General features: G+C 36.4%; 2 protein-coding genes across 4 annotated transcripts in view; one reads left to right on the top strand and one right to left on the bottom strand.

The window, feature by feature from the left end:
- Positions 1-1,042: 1,042 nt before the first annotated feature.
- LOC129903339 (GATA transcription factor 19-like) lies at positions 1,043-6,186 on the top strand. Of its 2 annotated transcripts, none has more exons than XM_055978871.1 (10): positions 1,043-1,610; positions 2,955-3,035; positions 3,109-3,239; positions 3,910-4,023; positions 4,142-4,256; positions 4,620-4,679; positions 5,030-5,113; positions 5,495-5,575; positions 5,735-5,799; positions 5,874-6,186. In XM_055978871.1, coding segments are annotated over exons 1-10 (1,047 nt in total). In that variant the 5' UTR covers positions 1,043-1,295; the 3' UTR covers positions 5,875-6,186. The 2 variants fall into 2 exon arrangements, with proteins under 2 accessions (XP_055834846.1, XP_055834847.1); XM_055978872.1 differs by having other exon boundaries at positions 1,045-1,610; positions 5,030-5,098.
- A 1,747-nt stretch (positions 6,187-7,933) lies between these two features.
- LOC129902341 (protein SABRE) overlaps positions 7,934-21,552 on the bottom strand; it is a 56,790-nt gene continuing 43,171 nt past the window's right edge. For both annotated transcript variants that reach the window (XM_055977559.1, XM_055977560.1), the window contains 12 exons: positions 19,502-19,858; positions 19,216-19,334; positions 18,768-19,017; positions 16,754-16,978; positions 15,638-15,777; positions 10,884-10,956; positions 10,562-10,663; positions 10,272-10,454; positions 9,731-10,072; positions 9,473-9,640; positions 8,929-9,304; positions 7,934-8,610 (listed from right to left, as the gene is read on the bottom strand). In XM_055977559.1, the coding sequence (XP_055833534.1) occupies positions 8,501-8,610; positions 8,929-9,304; positions 9,473-9,640; positions 9,731-10,072; positions 10,272-10,454; positions 10,562-10,663; positions 10,884-10,956; positions 15,638-15,777; positions 16,754-16,978; positions 18,768-19,017; positions 19,216-19,334; positions 19,502-19,858 (2,445 nt within the window). In that variant the 3' untranslated portion in view covers positions 7,934-8,500. The remainder of the gene's footprint in view (positions 8,611-8,928; positions 9,305-9,472; positions 9,641-9,730; positions 10,073-10,271; positions 10,455-10,561; positions 10,664-10,883; positions 10,957-15,637; positions 15,778-16,753; positions 16,979-18,767; positions 19,018-19,215; positions 19,335-19,501; positions 19,859-21,552) is intronic.

Here is a 21,552-nt window from a genome sequence, read left to right as displayed (position 1 = left end):
CTAATCCTATTATAATTTATCCCAACATAACTAATTCCATCATAACTTGTATACGAATGAAGTGACTCCTTACATAACTTGTATACGAATGAAGTGACTCCTTACAGTTTAGCATAGACTTGGATAACATAGAGTATTATAGTTTCCAGAAAAAAAATCATGAGACCAGACCTCTTTCCCCATGCCTAATTTAATCAAATAGCAACTTATGCTTCCAAATCTAATCCAAGATTTCTCCAGATATAATCATTAATATATTATCCACTACAATATAATCCAAGATTTTCTCCGGATATAATCCTATAATGTATATAGTGGACATGACGTAATTGTAATTTATTAATGATATATATCAACCTCTATATAAAGACAAATGGAATAAAGATTATGATCGAATATTAATAGCTAGTCGAGTGTTATCTACTTTATTTATTATTTATTATTATATTAATAAGAGATAATTATTGTTATATCTCAAAAAAAGAAATTATTTATTAAACAGTTTCGCTAAAACACTGTTTCTTTCTTCTTAATACCATAAGAATATATTATACTTTGATGGTATCAAATATGTATTTACGTCAGTGGGGTGAGAGAGTAAATATTTTGAGCCATTAATCTATTAAGAATAAATAATCTGGATTGAATCCAATTTGAATAAATAATTTCACAATTAATCTATTATTACGTTTCTACTATCTTATTACTTTTTAATTTTAATATTATCTATTATTTCATTTATTTTATTTTTTATATTATTTATTATTGTTAGTGTTCTTTCTCTTCATTATTTTCGACATTAACATGCTTACTTTTTTTTTTTTTTTTTTACCCTCCATTTTAAAGGATTTATAGTGTTTTCACACTTATTAACATACTTACTTCATTTTTGTTATATTGCTTTCGTATCCTTAATTCTCTAGAGTCCTCTTTGAGAGAATTAAACAAGAATGGCAGAAGCTGTAAATTTTACCATCTTCAGGGTGTTTTTTTTCTGTTTGTTAAAAAGACCCTTCTCTTCTTCACGCTTTCCTGGTCATCCTTATTATCACCATTCTTTGCTTTCTCCATCGCACCAAAAGAATAATAAAAAAACGCTCTCTGTATCTGAATTTGCTCATGAAATTCGAACGAGAAATTCATCGCAAATCAATTTAGGAATTCATATGTTGCAGGTAAACGAAGAAATTCGTAGAAATTTTTGGTTGTGTAAAGAGATTTTTGTTATGAAATTAGCGTGATTTTGAAGGATTAGGTTTTCGATTTCATGGTGTGTATGCTTATATAAGATTATCATGATGGTGGAGAACCCACGGCCACTACAGGCGCGTCCGTACGAGGATCACGCGCCGCTGCAGTCGATACGGATGGTGATGGAGGAGGAGGAGGACGACGATGTAGACGGCGCATATGAGGATGATGGAGGGGAAGAGACTATGGATGAGGTGGAGGATGTAAGCATGAAGGTATTGAACCACCATCAATATGGAGGACAGAGCAAACAGTTGTACGGAGGAGCAGGTGGAGTTGTGGAAGTTTCTAGAACTAGTGAGCTTACTCTTGCTTTTGAAGGTGAAGTCTATGTTTTCCCTGCAGTCACTCCTGATAAGGTAATTTCTATTTTTAGATAGATATTTAGTTGCTCTTCTATTTTCTGTTTTTGGAACTTCCCGTCAAATCATAGATTAGGTGCTTTGCCAATTTTATTATTGTGCGGTTATGATGGTTTTGATTGTTATTTAAGTATTATCGTATCTTATTGTTTAATCATTGTTATCTTATTGTTTAATCATTGTTATCTAATGACGAAAAGTTCCATTTTATGCAACAACCGATTTGGTGTGGTAATAATCCTATTTTATCCTTTACTCTACCCTTTATAATAGCTCTACCCCATACCATATTTTTCTTATATATCTTATAGGTTTGTTCTTTAAATTGTTGATGTGTTGGGACATTATGTAACAACGGAAAATAATACAATTTATTCAAATGCTGTATTCATCAAAATAATACAATACAATACAATAAGATGTGTCATGTTAACAATTATCCAAACAAAGTGTTATGCTTCATCAGTTTTTGTAAATACAATAATTGTTGTGTGCAAATGTAGTGCATTTTGAGTATACTCTTAGCTACTGACATGATGGTAACTTCATATATTTTGCACTCAGTAAATTTTGCGATTGTTTGTAGTCCTGCTATTTATTTATTAGTTGAAGTATCGGAAATTGTTGAAGCCGGATTTGAGAATGATTCAGGACAAATTTTTTAATCTGTATGTCTTATGTATTATTTTCGGATGATTTTGGTGGCTGACTAACTTGGACGTACCTTGACTAACCCACCAAACAGCCTACTACAGCAATGAGTACAACTTTTGCTCTAGTGTTGTAGCTGGGATTCAAACCTTGGATTTTGTATTTCTCAACATCAGCCACCCTCTTCAGGACAGATTTATGTCTTGTTTCCTTTAAGAACATATTTTGCTTTTAATTCTCTACTCTAGTCTTCTAATTGTTTTTTGCACATCAAGGGCTTCTTGATGAGGCATCTGAGTTAATTGTTCCTTGGTCGTTTTTGCTCTTTCAATTCTGATTCTCTGCCGCAAGATTCATTTTTGTTCTATCCGTCTCTTAAAAGCGGCCTACAAGTGGAAAAAGGTCATTTTTATCATATTTCTAACAGAATTTTGTTATTCTTTAAGTTTTCCATCCCCCTTTTAGTCTCTTGGCCCTTCCCAGTCCAACTAAGGAATGACATAATTTATAGAAATGGTGTCTAGATAACTCTACTCTCTACATCCTAGAATAAATTTGGATGTAGTAACTTGGCTGAGAATTTCCTTCTACTGTGCCCGTTTACTAGATATTACTTCAAAAACATATTTCTTAAGAATATAGTTGGGAGATTTCTGGAAATTGACACTGGCTTACTTTTGGTAAATACAGGTGCAAGCAGTGCTCTTACTATTGGGGGGATGTGACATTCCTACTGCTGTGCCCACTGTTGAACTTCCATTCGACAACAAGGTATTCTATACTAATTCTTTAACTTGCACTACATAGTTTGATGATACTCTTGGATGACCAGTATTATTTTTAGGTTGAGGATTTGCCAAAGCAAGCTAATCTTTCGAAAAGATTTGCCTCTTTGGTTAGGTTCCGAGAGAAGCGAAAGGAGAGATGTTTTGACAAGAAAATTAGATATAGTGTCAGAAAAGAGGTCGCTCAAAGGTAAAATGATATGCCCTGTTTCCCTTTTTGGTTTTCTTTGAGTTTTAACCTGGCAATGATATCTGAAAATGTGAAATTGTCACTTACAAACAAATAAATAAAAGATGACATTGGTAATAGAAATTTTTATTAGCGCGCTTTCTTTTGATTTATTTTATTCCACAAACTCTTTCATATTCTAGTGTTGGTACTTGGTACCCTGATGTCAATGTCATTTTCTGACCAATTTAACATGATGTTTGTTTGTCCTCAATGTTTTATTTTTTTGTACTTCTTTGATAGAATTTATCTAATAGTGTATTTGCAATATCGGTCCTTATGATGTCATATCATCAGCTAAATGCTGGTCTCTTATCTTACGTTTTGCGTAAGGATCCTGTCTGTATCATTGGTTTCTCATGCAAGGATTTTGCATATATTAGATGGTGTAGTATTCATCCAAACTGAAAAATGAAAAGGTCAATAATTTTGATTGGAACTAATTGTTAGTTTTTATAAAAGAAGAAATATGGACTTGGTCGATTTGTTATGTAAAAGTAGAATTTAAAGAATTTATCCCTGAAAGTGTATGTCTATGTGAAAACCAGAGTCTATTACTGTTTAATTAGAGCATTTATTGATACAGATACTGAGGTTTTGAGTAATGAACTTACTTGACCATGTATATTAGGATGCATAGGAAGAATGGTCAATTTGCATCCTTGAAATCAACTTCTGGAACTTCTAGCTGCGATTCAGCCAAGAGTAGCCTTGAAGGAGATGGCACACAACATTCTGAAACTATGTGAGTTTACATTTTTTCTCACTTTTAGTGCTTCAGCCTCTAGTAACTGCAACTGCTTCTACTATAACGTCTAAAGACCAATGCTTTTTCCTGCTTGATTTCTTTTTTGGATTATTAGTCCTGGAAAGTGTCGCCATTGTGGTGTGAGTGAAAATTGCACACCAGCAATGCGACGTGGGCCATATGGACCAAGGACACTCTGCAATGCATGTGGACTTAAGTGGGCAAACAAGGTTTGCAAGACATCCTTTGCTTTTTCTGTGTTTTAATTGTCATGAAGTTCTGATCGTTTGGTTTTTCACGTGACAGCATTCCTGCATTCTATTCATCTTTCTCCCTCCCCCACCTCTTCTTGATACTCGACTTGATGATTTTCCTCTCATTTCTTTTGGGAGAGAGGTTTGAATAAACCTGCTATCACCTACATTCTGGGTCTGCTCTCTAAAATTGCAAGAATCACCAAATAGATTTGCCTTTGCCAAATCATGTCAGCTGATTTGTACATTCTAATTCTTTTAACCAATATTTGTTCATTCTATTTTCTTGGACTTAACTTCTTTCAAGCTTTTAATGGCCCTGTGTTGTTGGATGTATAGGGAACATTGAGAGACCTAAGCAAGGCAGGGAGGAAAATTTCAGTTGAACCAAACGAACTGGTATGTTCCATCAGCAAGAATGAGAAATATGTTAATGATCTGAAGAACTTAATCCTCTATGCTTTATATAGTATCCTGTTATTTGGCTGAATACATGCTATTTCTCCTTCACCAAAAGGACCTCCTGAAAATTTTGAACTTATCCATTCATCTTAGTGTTCGTGATACATGAGAAGATCAAAGTTTTGCATTGTCCATGGGGGGAAGACATCCATGGATATCGCACGTCCAATTTTAAAGGGGGAAGCTTCTCAAATTGCCAGGATGGACATATATGAAAGCATTTTGTTACAAAATACTCCACCAAATATGAGCTTAATCATCTCTCAGGCATCTTATATTGCATGCAGGGAACTCCTGACAATCCCGTGAAGGCATTTGCTGAAGGATCCCTTGGTCATTGTGCTGATGTGGAAAAAGTATGTTTTGGTTTTGTAAGACTCTGTATCAATGATCAACTATTTCCTCGTATGTTATACTGTACCACACTTTTCAATAATAAGGTTGAAATGCCTCCTCATAGGTTATATTGTAGTACACGTTAAAATCTAATTGAAAATAACACAAAAATATAATGATCAAAAGACGGTGAAACGAGAAAGAATGGACTCACTTTATGAGGTGCAGTTACAAAAACTTAACATGTTTATTTAGTTCTAATTCCATTGAGCCAAATGCAATAAAAACTGGACACTGTAACTGTGTTATTTTCAGTGTTTTTCTTTTTCTTTTTGAGAAGGTAACATTTTCTAGTGTATATATAAACATCATGTTATAACATTTTACCTTATGGAAACTTCACTGTTTTGGTTCAGAACCTATTCAGCTCTGGTAGCAATCTTGCGAATGATATTCCTGTGGGCATCATTAGTTCTTCTAGCAATCTTGTTGAGCAGGTGAGAGTAGTTCCTGATTTTTTTTTCACTATTGCACGGCTTTATTATCAATGTTCTCCTTAATATTATTCATGAGAAGACTATTTGGATCTTTTTAGTCCAAAAGATGGCTGTACATCTGTAAAATGCATTTTTGTCACTGAAATTTTGGGTCTGCAGGAAACTCTAGTTGATTTTGGAAATGCTTCCAAAGCTGAGCTCGTCATTCCTGCAAACTTTGACTAGTAAGTTTTGATTCTTGAAGACACCATTAGCTGAACAGAGTCTCTGGCTTGCTAACATTTTAAACCATGCACAGGTTGACTGCCTGTAAGTTGTTGTGACTTACCTGATTGAAGTGAAAACCTTTCTGGAGAGACTACTATTTCAAACTGACCCTGTTAAATTTGGAATGGTTGCTGTTGGTGTGTAAAATTTGATGGCTGTAAATGAGTAAGTAAAGATTATTGGTGCCAAACCAATCCATACGAAGTGTGATTAATTGTGTCCTGTACATCCCGAACTATTTGGAATTCTACACTTTTTGGTTGTATATATATGTAGTTTGACTCTGTATATTGGAACAAGTTGCTAATACTGATAAGGTGTCTTTGGTTTTCTGACTTCTTTAACCCAGGTCTCTTATACCCATTTAATCCACCTGATACGAAAATGGGTCTCTACTTATTTGTATGAACATAGAAAATGTCTAACCAAATATTTACAAGTAATGATGAATTTTGTACAAATATCGATTAACTAGACACTGAATTGCTAATGTCGAATTTTATGCATGTATTATCGTAGAGTCCGGAGCCTAAAGGGCACTTTTTAAAGCTAAAAGACCTAAAGGGGATTCCAAAAATTTTATAGGCCAAAAGTGGCGCTTTGTGGTAGGATGTGTTTACTGCCAATTTCTCTGACGGACTCAGCGAGTGTGTGTATATATATAATTTTTGCAGGTGTTGTATTTATTTATTTTTTAAAAAATATCCGCTCAATAACGATTCACAATAAATAAGTAACAAGGAGACAAACTAAAATTGGAACTCATGCAGAAGAGGATGTAAGTTGACATGCAATTATGCTCCCATCTTTAAATGCACTTGGAAAAGAATTAAATCTTATTATTATACTGGCTAGAGTACTATTACGGTTTAAGTTTACCCTCGAGGTTAATGCGATGTTTTTGAAGATTTGTAGCACTTATTAATCTCAATTATTTACCACTAAATAGAAGAACAAAAATAATTTTTAATTTTACAGCTTAATTCCTCTCACAATCTATCAAAATTTGTGATTTGGGAGTCCCTAATTAGGGGGATAATTCTAGGACAGAATTAGGTCTGAAGTTTTTGTATAAATATGTGGATTCATTCGCTCTTGGTTTTGGTGTGCCATCATGCATCTTTCGGTTAAAAAATATCAATAAAAATGAGGACTTGGTTCATCATATTTTTTTAATCTTGTCAACCTTTTTCTCAACTAATTGTAAACCTGGACAATCTGAAGATCTTTATAAGCTTATGTTATTAGTGCCTACATGGCATGGGGACTGGAACCCCCAATGACTTCTTTTTGCACGGATTTTGGTCACTGTATGACAAAGGAATTTCAGTAGCATCATGTTTCAGGGAAGACAATTCTCGTTATAAAATGGTGAGCTCATCTTTGTTTGTATCTAACTTGTGTATAACTTCACCACCCTGCTGGAAAAGAATTAACTATACGATCTCACAGAACAAAAGAACCTAAGTGGACAAAACTGACAAAAATGTTTTCTTTCAACTGTAGAATTGTGACCTTTTGATCACTGGATTGTTCATGCCAAGGACAAACCAATAGAAACTCAACAGTAGAAGAATATCAGCCCGCAGAATTACAAAAAAAAAAAAACTAAATATGTTTTTATCGTAACTGTAATATATAACAAAAAGAAAATTATCTAGAGGTAGACATGCAGATAAAGAAACCATTATAACAGATAGAGCATAGAGCTAGAACGAAACAGAAGCTGGTGGTAGAGGCGTGACAGGCATTCATTTTTTCTCTTTACTTGACAGTTCAAAAAAAAGAATTGATAAGTGCCTTTTTGAACAATGAAGATAGAAACGTCAAAATTACATTGCGGAAAAATGAATCTAAACATGGTAACCACACATCAAGAAACTACCTCAATCACATGATTTTGCACCGACCAAAAGCTGTAACCACACTGTACGATCAAATTCTCTCTAACATCAAAGTGGTGTTTAACATGTTTTTTGTTTAAACATAACTGATAGCTTGTATTTACATTATTTTCTTTTGACTCCATATGAAGAACTTGAATCAGTACATCAGAAGTCTATAAATAATAGAAGCAAAGCACAGGCAGACTAGAAATCATGCACTATTTCTTTGCTTTGATGAGACTGAAGAGTTGGACTTTCATTTCCATTTTATCTCCACTGTTACAATGCAGATTTTTTTTTTTCCAGGGAACAGATTCTAATTCTATTCTGTGTCTACTGTACATGTAGTAGAAACTATAAACCTTTTCTCTATCACTAAAGATAGGTATGCAGTTACAAAAAATATGGACTCTTACAAGTCCTAATGTCGTTTGTGTTGGGTAATACAATAAATGCAAGGCTAAAGAAGAAAAGAATTGACCGCAACAAAAGGGACTCACCTTTGCTAGGTTTCCAGGATGAGTCCAGAGCTCTAAGAAGGCAATGAAATGTTATTAATTGTAGACTTCTTTTCGCATGTTCTCGCAATATTCGCCTAAGGATTTTGGAACAACATGTGAGCATCTCATACTGTCTAAGTAGGAGACAAGGATGTCACCAAATCCTAATCAATTGGAATTGCTATCATAGCAGACTATTATATATAACCAAGGATTGCTCCAGTCCACTTTGGATCCCATAACACATGTCCTTTCAATGTCTTCAAGCTCATCTACTCGTGGAAATCCTCATAAGGCGAAGATTCACTTGATGAATCACTTTCATATGGGGTGGTCTCTCTTGGCGACGAAGGAAGTGATTCTCTTTGTTGAGAAGTTAAACCTGGAAAGGTCTTCTGTCAGTAACAATCTTTCAATAGATAACGAGATTCAGATAGGAAATCAAAAATATACTTTAAAGCATAGCTTAAAAAGTAATGGACCACACTGTAAGACCGAACTAGGGACTGTAATATCAACTGTGACTACGCAACCTAGACATCATAAAATTGTGTGTTTTGAACAAACTATGAATGCTGGGTTCTGCTGGCTCAGGAGAGAGGGAAAAATGGCATCCGACATTAGATCTTCTCAAGAGGAAAATAATAGGACTCCAAAAGAGAGAACAGGATACTTTCAACATCGAAAAAGCTTCACCAACCTTTTGGTCCTCTTGAACGGAACTTCTTTGTATGCCGTCTAATCAGCTTCTTTGTTATGGTTAGTTGTCTAGCAAATGGAGAGAACTCTCCTTCACTTTCACTCCAGTCACCAGTTATCTCATTTTCTGCTTCACCCCTCATTGTCCGAAGCACGAACGCCTTGGCCTTCCGACGCTGTGAATTGAAAAGGCCTTTTATAGAGGTGACAAAACCATCACCTGCACCCTCAGCGGGACGCTTAGGCCAGGATAAAGGATTCTGCTCGGATTTTCCAGCTGAACCACCATCACTATCACTGAGATTAAGATCAATATCAGGGACACCAGGAGCACAAGTTTCCTTTTGATTATGTGCTTTATCTTTAAACTTCTTTCCCTGCATTAGTATACGAGGACATGGTTACTCAAGTATTGGATTCTCGTAAGGCAACCTAAGAGTCTGCAGATACTTAAAACATCAATGGGAAAATATATTTAATGTGGTGAAATATCAAATAATTACAGATCATGAAACCTAGATGAAGATAATTTCAAAAGAATTAACCTGCATTCCTGTTACTGATTTTAGGACTCCCCAGATGATGTGCTTCTTAACTCTTGAGAATAGCCTCCGCCAGGTTCCCGTAAATTCAACACGATGGAATGTATCCATCAGCAATCTTAAATCACTCACAGCAAATCTTGATCCTTCATATGTAACAAGTAACTCAACCTAGCCCATGCATATTAAACATGTATCAGTTCCGAAACAGAAAAAACTGACGAAACTACAATTAGTTATTAGCCTACATAATGGACTGACCTGACTAATCTTGATATTGTGAAACTCTCTCATTCTACGAGGCCTAGATTTTTTCTCATCCTGCGTCTTGCCCACCTTTTTCTCTTCATGAGAGGAGCGGCCAGATTTGATTAGTTTTGATTCTTTGGATTTGTTTCTGTTACCTTCATCTGTCTGCTCAATACCAGCAAAGGGCCCACTTGTTGAAGAAGTAGCACTTGAGGAGTGCATCTGCAGCATAAGTTCATCAGCAACAGATTCAGCTACCTTTTCTTCCCATGTTCTATCAAAGGATGATGTTCGTCTTAGCTCAGGGGTTGAACCACAAACAATATTAGCTTTTAAGTTCTGCAACTTTGACACCTGCAATGTTCAGGCAAGTGAAATTCATGCTTATTAAGAAGAAATATGTGAGAATAATGATAAAGAAAATCGGATTTAAGCATAAATACTGAAGAATTTGCTGATCTGTAAGATAAATTTACACCGAAGGGATTAAAATCCACTCTTCACCTATCTAGCTAAGAAGCAACCCACAACCAACCAAGGATCAGGGACTCACTTGGGAGGAATCAGCAGAAGAGGACAACTGATTTGCCGATGTAACTGGTAATGCAGAATTGCTTGATTTGGTGGAGACCTGAGGATCTTTTGTTAGATGGCTACTTGACATTGGTGCTTCCTGCATTAATGAGCCTTTCCGTGCACGCCTGGAGCCAGCAGTAGTGGAAAACTTCCAAACTTCCTGTAAGCACAGAAACATTTAACAACAATATCTTGTCAATTCGTTAATCTTCACCTGAGGAAAAACTTATTGGCACCGTATTTCTGATACATGGACATTACACAGACCTGCCTTCGCTGGGAGTCTTGTTCTTCTTCAGGGAAAAAGTACTCCCACATCATTCTATACATAGTCTCAGTCAAATGAATCTTTAAGGGGTAAATCTCCACCTGTGCAACGGAGGAATCTAAACAGGTTATAGTATTATATAAAAGAAGCCAAAATTTGAGAAAGGGTTAATCTCCCACTCAACAGCCAGGAGAAAAGTTTGGCATGTTATTCAGTGTGAAGAACGTCATGACCAACACCACATAAGTGTAAAGTTCCAGACCATGACAAGTTAGCCTAGTCAAAATAAAAACAAAGGCTTAAAATCCTACGCATTACTACCTGGAATAGTTCAAGAGGATAGTTTCCATCTTTTGGAGCACCCTGCTTAGCATCCACTCGAAGCATCACTTTTCTGTAAACAAGAAAAGTGAAACTACATGGTCGGATTCAATGGTACAAAATCAAGCAAATTGTGGTTTCAGAATACTTGCAACACCTAAGGCCACAGATTAGCATTCCCTAAAACACATATATTCCGTATGAGGCACATATGGTAAGATATGGCACCAAATCGACTAGCTACTGAAGTTTAAGAAATGATTAACAAATATTCAATGATCATGCTAAAGTCAATTGTTAAACTATGGAGGTAGAGGCAAAAAGTTGCATTGTAGAACATTTACCCCCTGGTACTTGCACCTTTTGGCGAATGTAGTCTTTTTTAATCTTATTTACCTAATCTGGTATGACCGCACACCCATCTTAGCATCCACATCTCTGCAACACTCATCTTATGGATATGTTGGACTTTAGCAGCCCAACATTCACTACTATATGAAATTGCCGGTCTTAGTCGTTTTGTGGAACTTATCTTTCACTTTGTAGGTATCTATCTATCACATAACACCTTGGTATCACTTCTCCAATTCAATCATACTGTTTTATTATAAGGTAAATAATTTTATTAACAAATGGGAACCCCGTATATAAGCCATATACCAAAACGAAGAGAACCTACGTACAACAAGATGTAGTTCTCAACAAAGGAGATCCAATCTCGGTATCACTTCTCCATTTCAATCATCCTGTTTTATTATAAGGTAAATAATTTTATTAACAAATGGGAACCCTGTATATAAGCCATATACCAAAACGAAGAGAACCTACAACAAGATGTAGTTCTCAACAGAAGAGATCCAATCTTGTATACAAATAGGGACCTCGTAAGTACATCAACTAGAGACAAAACAACTCTTTGCAATTTTACAAAATCTTGCTCCACCCCATCAAAAGCCCTCCTACTTCTCTCTTTCCAAATAACTCATGTGATTGCTAAAGGGGCAATACTCCATGCCCTTGGCTTCTTTTTAGCTTCCTATGAATCCAACTTTGCAACCTCCGCCATTGTACTCGACATCACCCATTACATCCCCAAAAAAATGCAGGGTCACCCTGCATAACGGATTAACCACCTTACGGTATGAAAGAAGATGATCATCATTTTCACCTGCACTCTTACAAAAAAAAAACTGACATAATTGATCCTCCTCTTTCTCATGTTTCCATAGTTAAGATTGCACCTCTAACCGCCAACCATATAAATAACATTCCTCTCTCATTAGTAGCTTCTTATGAAAAGAGCTAACCCTGAATAGACCATCTCTGCTCTCCTTCTGGCTCCATACATCCGACAAGTTGTTGGGTGTATCTAGCCCATACACAAACTCAATCAAATTGTGAAAATTTTCCATATCCCAGTCCTAAGGTTCCTTCTGAATCTTAAGTCCCAGAGAAAACCCCTTCATGAGACTTACAAATTTGTTGGACTAGCATCTCTCTTTGGCCAGATACACGATATAAATTAGGGAAGGCTTCCTTCAACATGTTCTCCCCACACCAGTTATGTGCCAAAAAACTAATCTTGTTACCATCCCTAGCCTTAAAAGGATATGTATACAGAAGTCTTCCCACACCTTTAAAATACTCCTCCACAAGCCACACTCAAACGGTGTTGTAATGTTACTAGTCCTCCATCCTCATTCCATTAGGCCATACTTCTTTGCTACCCACCCACCCCTCCAAAAAACATTCTCCCGCACCACCACATCTCCATATCCATTTATCTAACAGAGCTTTGTTGAACACCTTGAGATCTCTAACTCCAAACCTCCCCATTCATTTGGAGATGTGAAAACTTCCTGATTCACGAGGTGATGTTTCCTAATACCTTCAGTTGTGCCCCACAAAAAGTTACATTGAAGTATTTCCAACCTTCAATCACTTCGCCAGGAGCCTGTAAAAATGACATGAAATAAGTAGGAATGTTGGAAAGAGTACTTTTGAACAATAGTATTTTCTCTCTTTCGATAAATACCTTTTCTGCCAACCTGCTAGCCGGTTCTCCACTCTCTCAATCACTGAATTCCACACTGCAATATCTTTGTTAGAAGCACCTAAGCTGGGAAGAGTACCTATCTTGCAATTCATAACATGTGCCATCTCCTCAACATTATCCACTAACCCCACTAGAGTAATCAAACATTTATTGAGATTAATCTTAAAGCCTGACATAACCTGGAACCAAATAAGGATCTGTCACCAATGATAAAAACCAATGTATCATCTGTGAGAAGTGGAACTGTCACGTTCCGATGACCTCTAATGAAGCATCAAACTCTTCAAAAAATCTCCACTGACTGGCCAATCCATCATTTTGCTCAATGCCTACATAACCGAAACGAATAACATAGGAGATAAAGGATCCCCTAGTCTTAATTCCCTCGATCTCCCAAACAAACCACATGGACTCACATTCACCATAACAAAGAATCTGGCAGTAGAATTGTTGAAGCATGTGACCATTTCATCTAAAAGCTTAAGCGGTTAGAGAGAGCACTTTTATAATTTAATTGTATCCTCAACACACCCCCTCACATGCGGGCTTGATTCTTTTTCATGGGCCAAGTACACGGAAATTCTTTTTGATTTGGGTAGCAATGCGATTCAATCTCAGGACCTCTGCCTGCTTTGATACCATGTTAAAGTGTGTGACCATCTCATCTAAAAGCTTAAGTTGTTAGAGAGAGAACACTTTTATTATTTAATAGTATTCTCAACAAGAATCACAATTGATCTATCTTCTCCACTTGTCCCCAAAACCCATCTTCGACATGATGTAGTCCAAGAAATCCCAATTCATATGATCGTAAGCTTTCTCAAGATCTAGCTTACATGAAATTTCGGGCTCACCATTCTTTTTTATGGAATTAACCACTTTATTTGCCACCAGGGCCGCATCCATTATTTGTCTCCATTTAGATATCTAAATTGTTTGCATTTTGGCATCGCAATCCCATCCAGTCCACCTCAACGTCTCTCTTCTGATGCTTGACTAAACCTGTGATGCATGTATTCAGTGTTACTTCTATTTATCCTAAAAACTCTTGCACTCTAAAGTGATTCTTCATAGTTCAAGCTTTTGGTTGATACCCTCGCCAGTTTTGTCAACTAACACCATGTCATCATCAAATAGAATACACTGTGGACCTCATCTTACATTCTGTTGGTTAGCTCGTCCATAACTAGGATAAACAAGTAGGGTCTCAATGACAATCTCTGGTGTAAATCTACTGTTCACGCTAGTGATGATCCTTCAAACATATCCTTTATGGCATCTTATATTTTGATATGAATTCCCTTCTTCTCCATTATCCACCAAAGGACCTTGTGTGGTACTCCATCATATGTCTAGATTAATAAATACCATGTGTATATCTTTCAAATTTTTGCAATAGATTTCCATCTATCTTAGCAACAAATTAGTCTCTGTTGTAGATCTACCAGGGATAAAAAAAAAGTGTTTCTCATTCACTCTTTCCAAGAGTTTCACCATATGACTTGGGAGTTATACCACAATAGTTCGCACAACTTTGGATATCTCCCTTGTTCTTATAAATCAGAATCAAGGTAATCTTCCTCCACTCATTGGGCATCCTACCATTTGTTAGTAAGACATTGAATAACTTGGAGACCCATCAGACCTCTCCAAGACACTTCCAAACCTATGATGGAATACTATCAGCACCACAAGTTTTACTAATCCTCATATTTTTCATGACATCCTAATTCTATGAGTGTAGCTAAAGTTACTATCATTCACAAACATGTGGGGGTCTAAAATGTTATTCTCTTGGTTCGAGTTGAACAATTGATCAAAGTAGTCCCTCCATTTCTCTTTTATCTCGTTATCTCCGGTCAACCCTCGATTTGACTCATCCTTAATACACGTCACATGGCTTACCCTTCTTCTCTCCTAATCGTGCTACTTAAACATTTCTTTCTCTTCTTCATGTCCCTAGCCTTTGATACAAGCCATCTAGAGCTTCCCGCCTTTACTAATTAACCTTCTTAGCTTCCCTCTTAGCTCTATTGTATTCTTCAAAAGCTTCATCATCTTCTGCTTTTAACAACTTCCTATAACACTCTACTTTAGCTTTCATTACTCATGTACCTCCTCATTCCACCATCAGGATTCCTGTGGTCGAGGTCTTAGACCTTTAAACACACCTAACACTTTAAGTTTCTACGTTTTAAATGCAACCTAACATTTCCTTCCATAGGATGTTTGTGTCTCCTCCCTCTACGTCCCAAGCTTCCTTCTCCTGTAGTTTCTTGTTGAAACACTAACTGGTTAGCACCGCTTAATGCCCACCACTAATTCGCGGTCGTTTGCAAGTCGTCACCTTTCTCACTCTACTCTTTAGCTTTACATCTAAGACTACTAACCTATGTTGGGGTGGTCATCACTTCTCCCAAGATAACCTTATAGTCCTTGCATGTACTTCAATCTCGTCTACTTGTAAAGATAAAGGTTATTTGCCTATAGTTACCCCCATCTTATAAGTAATTCGGCAAGATCCCCCTTCTTAAAATATGTCTTAGCTACCACTAATTCATAAGTTGAAGTGAATTTTACTATAGCCTTCCCTTTGTCATTCCAACATGGCGCCAACCCATAGAAATGGAAGCATAAGCAATATACAGTGTAGATATGCAACATACAGAGCAGGAAATAAACTGAAATTGTTGCATACTTTCCCCATTCAGCAGGAGCATTCCATGCTGATAGAAGCATATCAGACTTGGCATTTGGTAAGCAGTTCCTCACAACAAAGTACTTCGTCGTGAATTTAGCAACTCCAACATCTTTGTAGTCACGGTCAAAATCATATATCTGCATAAAGAAACAGCAGATTATATTCCTTTCCTTCTGATTCAAGTGACCCCAACTTTAAAGGTGATAAATTAACGTCTGCAAAAAAAAGTGTAGGAGCATTAAGGAAGATAACGGAAGTTCTAAAACAATGAAAGAGTTTTTTTCTGGTCACAAGATATCTTATTAAACACCTCTGACATGATACTTTACAGTTTATTAACAATGGAACAGTTTCTGGTTGCAAGATAACTTTTTAAACACCTCAGGGATTGCATAAAGGACACAGTAATTTAAAGTTCAAGTGTCAGGGTCCTGTATTGAATTTCACTAACACCACTTCAGTTTTTATCATGTAATTGTCTACATAAAACTGTAGAAAAAAGTTGCACTGTGGTATTGGAATCTATTTCCATCTAAAATGACTAGAACCAGCAATGCAATATCTGATAAACCCTAAGTCTGGCACTAAATAAAAGATTTGAATGATGACACCCAATTAGTGAGATACAAAATTCATGGATTTACAACTGATCTATTTGAAGGTGAAACCCTGCAACAAAAGTTCTCCAATTTATGTAATATGACCTTAATGTTTTCAACTTTTAACCCCCCAAAATAAATGAAACTTTAGCTGTAGTTTACTCTAAAGTGTAATTATGTAATTGTGTAGACCTTCGAGTGCTAACAATTCAGATTCTTCTCTTTTTTGTTGGAGGAAATATGGCTGTACAAGAACCAAAATGAGATCGCAATGAGACAGGTTAAACAAAAAGCATAAACTCTAAACATTGTCAGACCTACAAGCCAGCAATACATGTATGCGTTATTTGTTTCCTGTGAGAATGTCAGGAATATTGCAGCCGGTTAGATTGATAGATGATCCTACTGATAATCATCATCCTTAAACTGGTGTTACCCTGATCAAGAACTCTCTACAGGAACTTATCCAAGAAAGGATAAAACCAAAAGCACTGAAGCCAATGTAGAGACTCACCATGTCATTTATCTCAGCTTCAGCAAATGATCTACCATCCACGAGCATGCTCCAAACCACTTTATTAATTTGCAAAGAGATGCGCATAGCACAAGAAGGACTTTTGTTCTTTTCTTTCTCCATCAATCGGAGTTGTGCAGCTTTCTGTAGAGCCATCCTGAGAGAAGAAGATGCCGCTTTTCTAGATTTTTGAGCATTTACCAGCTCTTTCTTCAGTCTTTGCACCTGCAGAAAGTTGATTTTTTTATGCCTTCAACTTAATGTACCTTCTATTCCTTTTATTGTAATGAATATATATTTCAAAGCAGAACTCCGAGAAATTTTTGAACTTCACAGGCTTCACTACCAAAGGACACAACTTAGTGACTTACCACATGCAAACTATAAGAAGCAGGTATGCTCTTCAAAATCTATGGTACTGGATTGCATATTGTTGCATATATGGTTTTTCGAACATGGAGTCTAAGCACACATACCAATTTTATTTACACTGAAACAGTGTAGGTTCAAGTGGGTAGAAATAACCACTGAACCATTTTGAAGAATATCTTTTACCTTTGAGCCACCAAGACTTCTACTTCACCAAAAAAAGACAGTAGACTGTCAAAATTCTTTACCATCTTTTTCTAATTACTTTCTTTTTAAATTACACTGGTAACTGCACTCTCCAAAACAACGGAAAATAAGGGCACATATCTACAGATAGAGCCTCTCTATACAGCATTTCAAGAAATTCCTTGACACACTGAGACTGTAATTTAAAACATATAGTATCAGAATGACACCACTCCAAAGCAAACAACAAAAAGCTACATCCAGTCACTTCTCACCTGGAAATAATCAACGAGAATTACCAAAGAACTGAGAAAAAAGTAATAGGCACGTGCGACTCAGCTATAACTAGTCAACGACAACTTAACAGTAAAACTAAATCAAGAGAAGAGAAGCCTTGAAATCAAGGTATTTGTAAGGCTTATTACACAAAACCACATTTGTATCACTACAGTGCACAGGAACAGATTGCTTTAAAACCTCCAAAGGGAGGAGAATTCTCAAAGCAACCTGAAACTTGGACAGAGGTGCAGCAAGCTTATCTCATGACATACTGTTCACAAAAATTGGTAAATTGGAGTTGATTTTTTTATGATATGTGGAGAAACTATGGATAAGAAAAGTAAGTCAAGAGGATCATGATAACGTCTATTATTGGCTTCTTTCATTATTGAGAGGGTTTCCACGATCCATCATTATTGACATCCAACTCAGACAAATCATTTTAGCCTGTAAGCACACATTGACCATGTGTAATTTATAGGAAGTTGGACCAGTGGAGGCATATGGTTGGACTGGGTCATGATTGTGCTCATTAATCGCCTCCAGTATTACTTATTAAAGTCTGTGAAAAATGATAGTGCTCGGGAAAAGAGGGAAATGTAAAACTTCTTAATTCAACAGGAAGAACATTGGAAATTTACGAATCTGCTAGGATCAGGTAGTGATGGGACGAAATTATTGCAAGATGATTTGTGACCTATTTTCACTAATGACATATGGAAGACAATAAGAAGGGATCAGCCTAGGTGAACAATATGTATTCAACTCTTCCTTGGGATCATCTGATTGACAAGTGTCCAGGCCCAACAAAGGGACATGATGTAAGAACCAAGGTATGTAAAGGAGGACAATTACGGAGCCCTTCATGGGCCCTAATGCCCATAATTCCATGTCATATGACCTTTGACTAAACCATGGCCATGGATCTCAAACTCTTGCCAAATTCAAAAACTTAGCTTTCCCTATAGAAGTCCAATGCCATATTGACAGGCCATGGCATTGAAGGATATTCCACGGTATAGTGGGAACTGTACCTCGTAGAAACAACTAGTATGGAGTGCATATCATAGGAGAAGACTTAAGAAATCATTTCAGAATCAACTTCTCAAACTTGAAAAGAAATTACATCATACTTCACATCTAAACAATCTTGAAGTGCTTCAGAAAGTTCTTGTCTTACCAATATGGACCTTCCACCAGTTATAATCCAAAGATGGTCTTCCTTTACCGAGTTCCTGTCGGCAGATGCATCATTATAAAGAGATAACTTCCTAATATCATCCTGGATCAACTTCTGCACTCTTTCTTTCTGTTCTAGGTTCACTCTTGCCAGCTCTACCTCTTCAACACCATCAGGCACAACTTCATCAGCCTCCTCTTCAACATCTTCATCGTCACCAGCCGGATATGACAGACTAACTTTTCGAGGCCTGATTTAGGAATTTCAAATTAATTATGTTCAAAGATTTAAGATAAAATATGGAGATGCAACTCATCACAACCAAGTACAATAATAGAGGCTTCTGAGGATCAAAATGAGGAATAGATTGCAGTTCTTGGAAAGTATGTTAAATACAATAATAAGTTTAGTAATGTTAATGATTAAAGATCTTAAGAACAGTCCTTACTTTGGAAGCCGGGCAAAAAGAAGATTGGTCAAGACATCTAGCATAACTTGGAACTGGCGAGATGTCATTGTTGCTGTTATGTTATGTGAATTGAATGAAAGCTCCTTCAAAGGTTTCACCTGTGACAATAGTATAGCACATAGTCATGATTGAGAATCAAGTGACATAAAAATCAAGGGATGAAAACATATGACGTAACAAAAAATTGATCTGAGAAGTCGAATACAGTTCTCACAACATAAGCCGACATGATTAGGTCATCAGAAAATTTAGAAACAGGGAATACCTTCAAGTCGGCTGTTCCACCTTTATGCCTAGTATAGCGGAAATACATATCACAAGGCATAAAGACTCTCTCCAGTAAAGCTCCAGTGCGCTTCACTTTTGGTGAGCTTCTTCGAATTTTAGGAAGCCACTGCAATCCAGCCCCTGGATCTACATCAGTTGGGGCAACATGTGCCTGTACATGTTCTAACATCACAGAGTACTCCATGCGATTCCAGGTCATTTCAGGTTGAGATTCACGAATTTGAACATTTCCTCCACCTAGAGCTTGTTTAATCACTTCATAGCCAATGGATAGAACTGAATGGAATGAACGAGCCAAAACACGGCCACTCACAGCCGCCAACAGAAATCTACCCTGTTAAAACAAAAAAGTGCAAACAGCATTAGCATCAATAAAAAATTAAAGAACTGCAATAGAGTTAATTAGGTTTTCCCCTTTCTTTTGTGCTTAGAGTCATGATTTGGCAACCACTTCCAATTGGGCATGGCTAAGAAATTAGAGACTTAGAGACTGTTTGGATTGACTTATTTTAAGTGTTTTTAAGCACTTTTTTAGTGTTTCGGTAAATTTAAAAAGTGCTTATAAGCAGAGTTTTGGGCTAAAATAATCCTTTATCTATGGGAGTGGAGTAGGTTTATTTGGTCATGCAAATATAACCTGAGCATTTTTAATCCCTTAACTTTGCTAAAGTGGAGCACTTTTGGTCTCCCTAACATAATGTTAAAAACTAACGGCAAGAACGATTTTTCTAACGGTGCAAATTTCAACTGACAATGCTATCTTTTCTTGATTGATGCACATTTTATTTCTTCTTGCCTTCTTTATTTCTTAGAATTAATATAGTAGTAGCTACTTATATCAGAAGACAATACTTTAGAACGAAACAATCTGCCCCACTCGAAAATAGTAACCATTTTACGGTAGTAACAAAATGACCTTAAGGTGCGACAACACAATCTTAGAAAAGGAGAATGAGTTTTTCTGATAGGTTTTATATTTTAAAAGTCACGTGAGTGTTACATGGGTTTAACACTGTTACTTTTAAACGGGTTCTGCTAAGGAGATCAACAGTGCTCAACTTTAGCAAAGTTAAGGGATTAAAAATGCTCAAGTTATATTTGAAGGACCAAAATGAACCTACTCCCATAGATGAGGGATAATTTTAGCCCAAAACTCCTTATAAGCACTTTATTTTAAGTTGAACGATAAAAATAAGCCAAAAGTCATAAGTTAGGATTTCTAACTTTTGACTTTTGGCTTGTTAGAAAAGGCTAAAGACAATCCAAACAGGCTCTTAGTCTTACAAGAGTAGGGTACTTCTAAGACCTTCAAGGAGTCAATGCTGCAGGATAAAACAAATTTAAGAGGCATTTGGTAAACATGACGCAGTCATGAACATATTGCTGTCACTTAATATTGTTATCTTTATCCATTAGTTGGAAATGAAATAGATATACGGAAAATAGTCTAATATCTTCCGTTAAATATAGAGCTCTAAATTTTTGAGAGTTCAAACTTGTTAAGAAATTGCTGTCATAGAAATAGACCTCCATTAGGAGACTTGATGCATAACATCCGATATATTGATTTGGAATTAAAATCCTACTGTGTTTCTCTCTCCCCCTTTTCTCTCTCCCCCTTTTCTCTCTCTTACTCTTCTCCTTTTCTTCTTCAATCTATTTATTCTTCTCTTCTTTCTTTCCTCTTATTTATTTCCATTGCTTTTCTGCTACTCCTGTACTGGTGTTGTGTAATAACATTGTGCACTCTTTAACCAGTAACATTCCATGATATCGAAATCCCTAAGATTTTTTTCCTGAAAATAATGTCCTCATCCCCCTTTTTCTTTATTAGAGTTTGCTTGTGAGAAAGGACTTCCCTCACGAATCCATTTGGTTTTTAGAGATCCAAGAAAGGTGTGTTTGTTTGCATGGTTAGCGGCAAGGGGCATGATTTTAACAGCGAAAAATCTAAGGAAGAGGAGGATTACCTATGTCAGCTGGTGTTTTATGTGCAACAGAGAGGCGAGCTTGTAGATCATCTACTAT

The sequence above is a fragment of the Solanum dulcamara genome, chromosome 9 (assembly GCF_947179165.1).
Source record: "Solanum dulcamara chromosome 9, daSolDulc1.2, whole genome shotgun sequence".
Lineage (NCBI taxonomy): Eukaryota > Viridiplantae > Streptophyta > Magnoliopsida > Solanales > Solanaceae > Solanum > Solanum dulcamara.
This window is presented reverse-complemented; position numbering and strand designations above follow the sequence as displayed.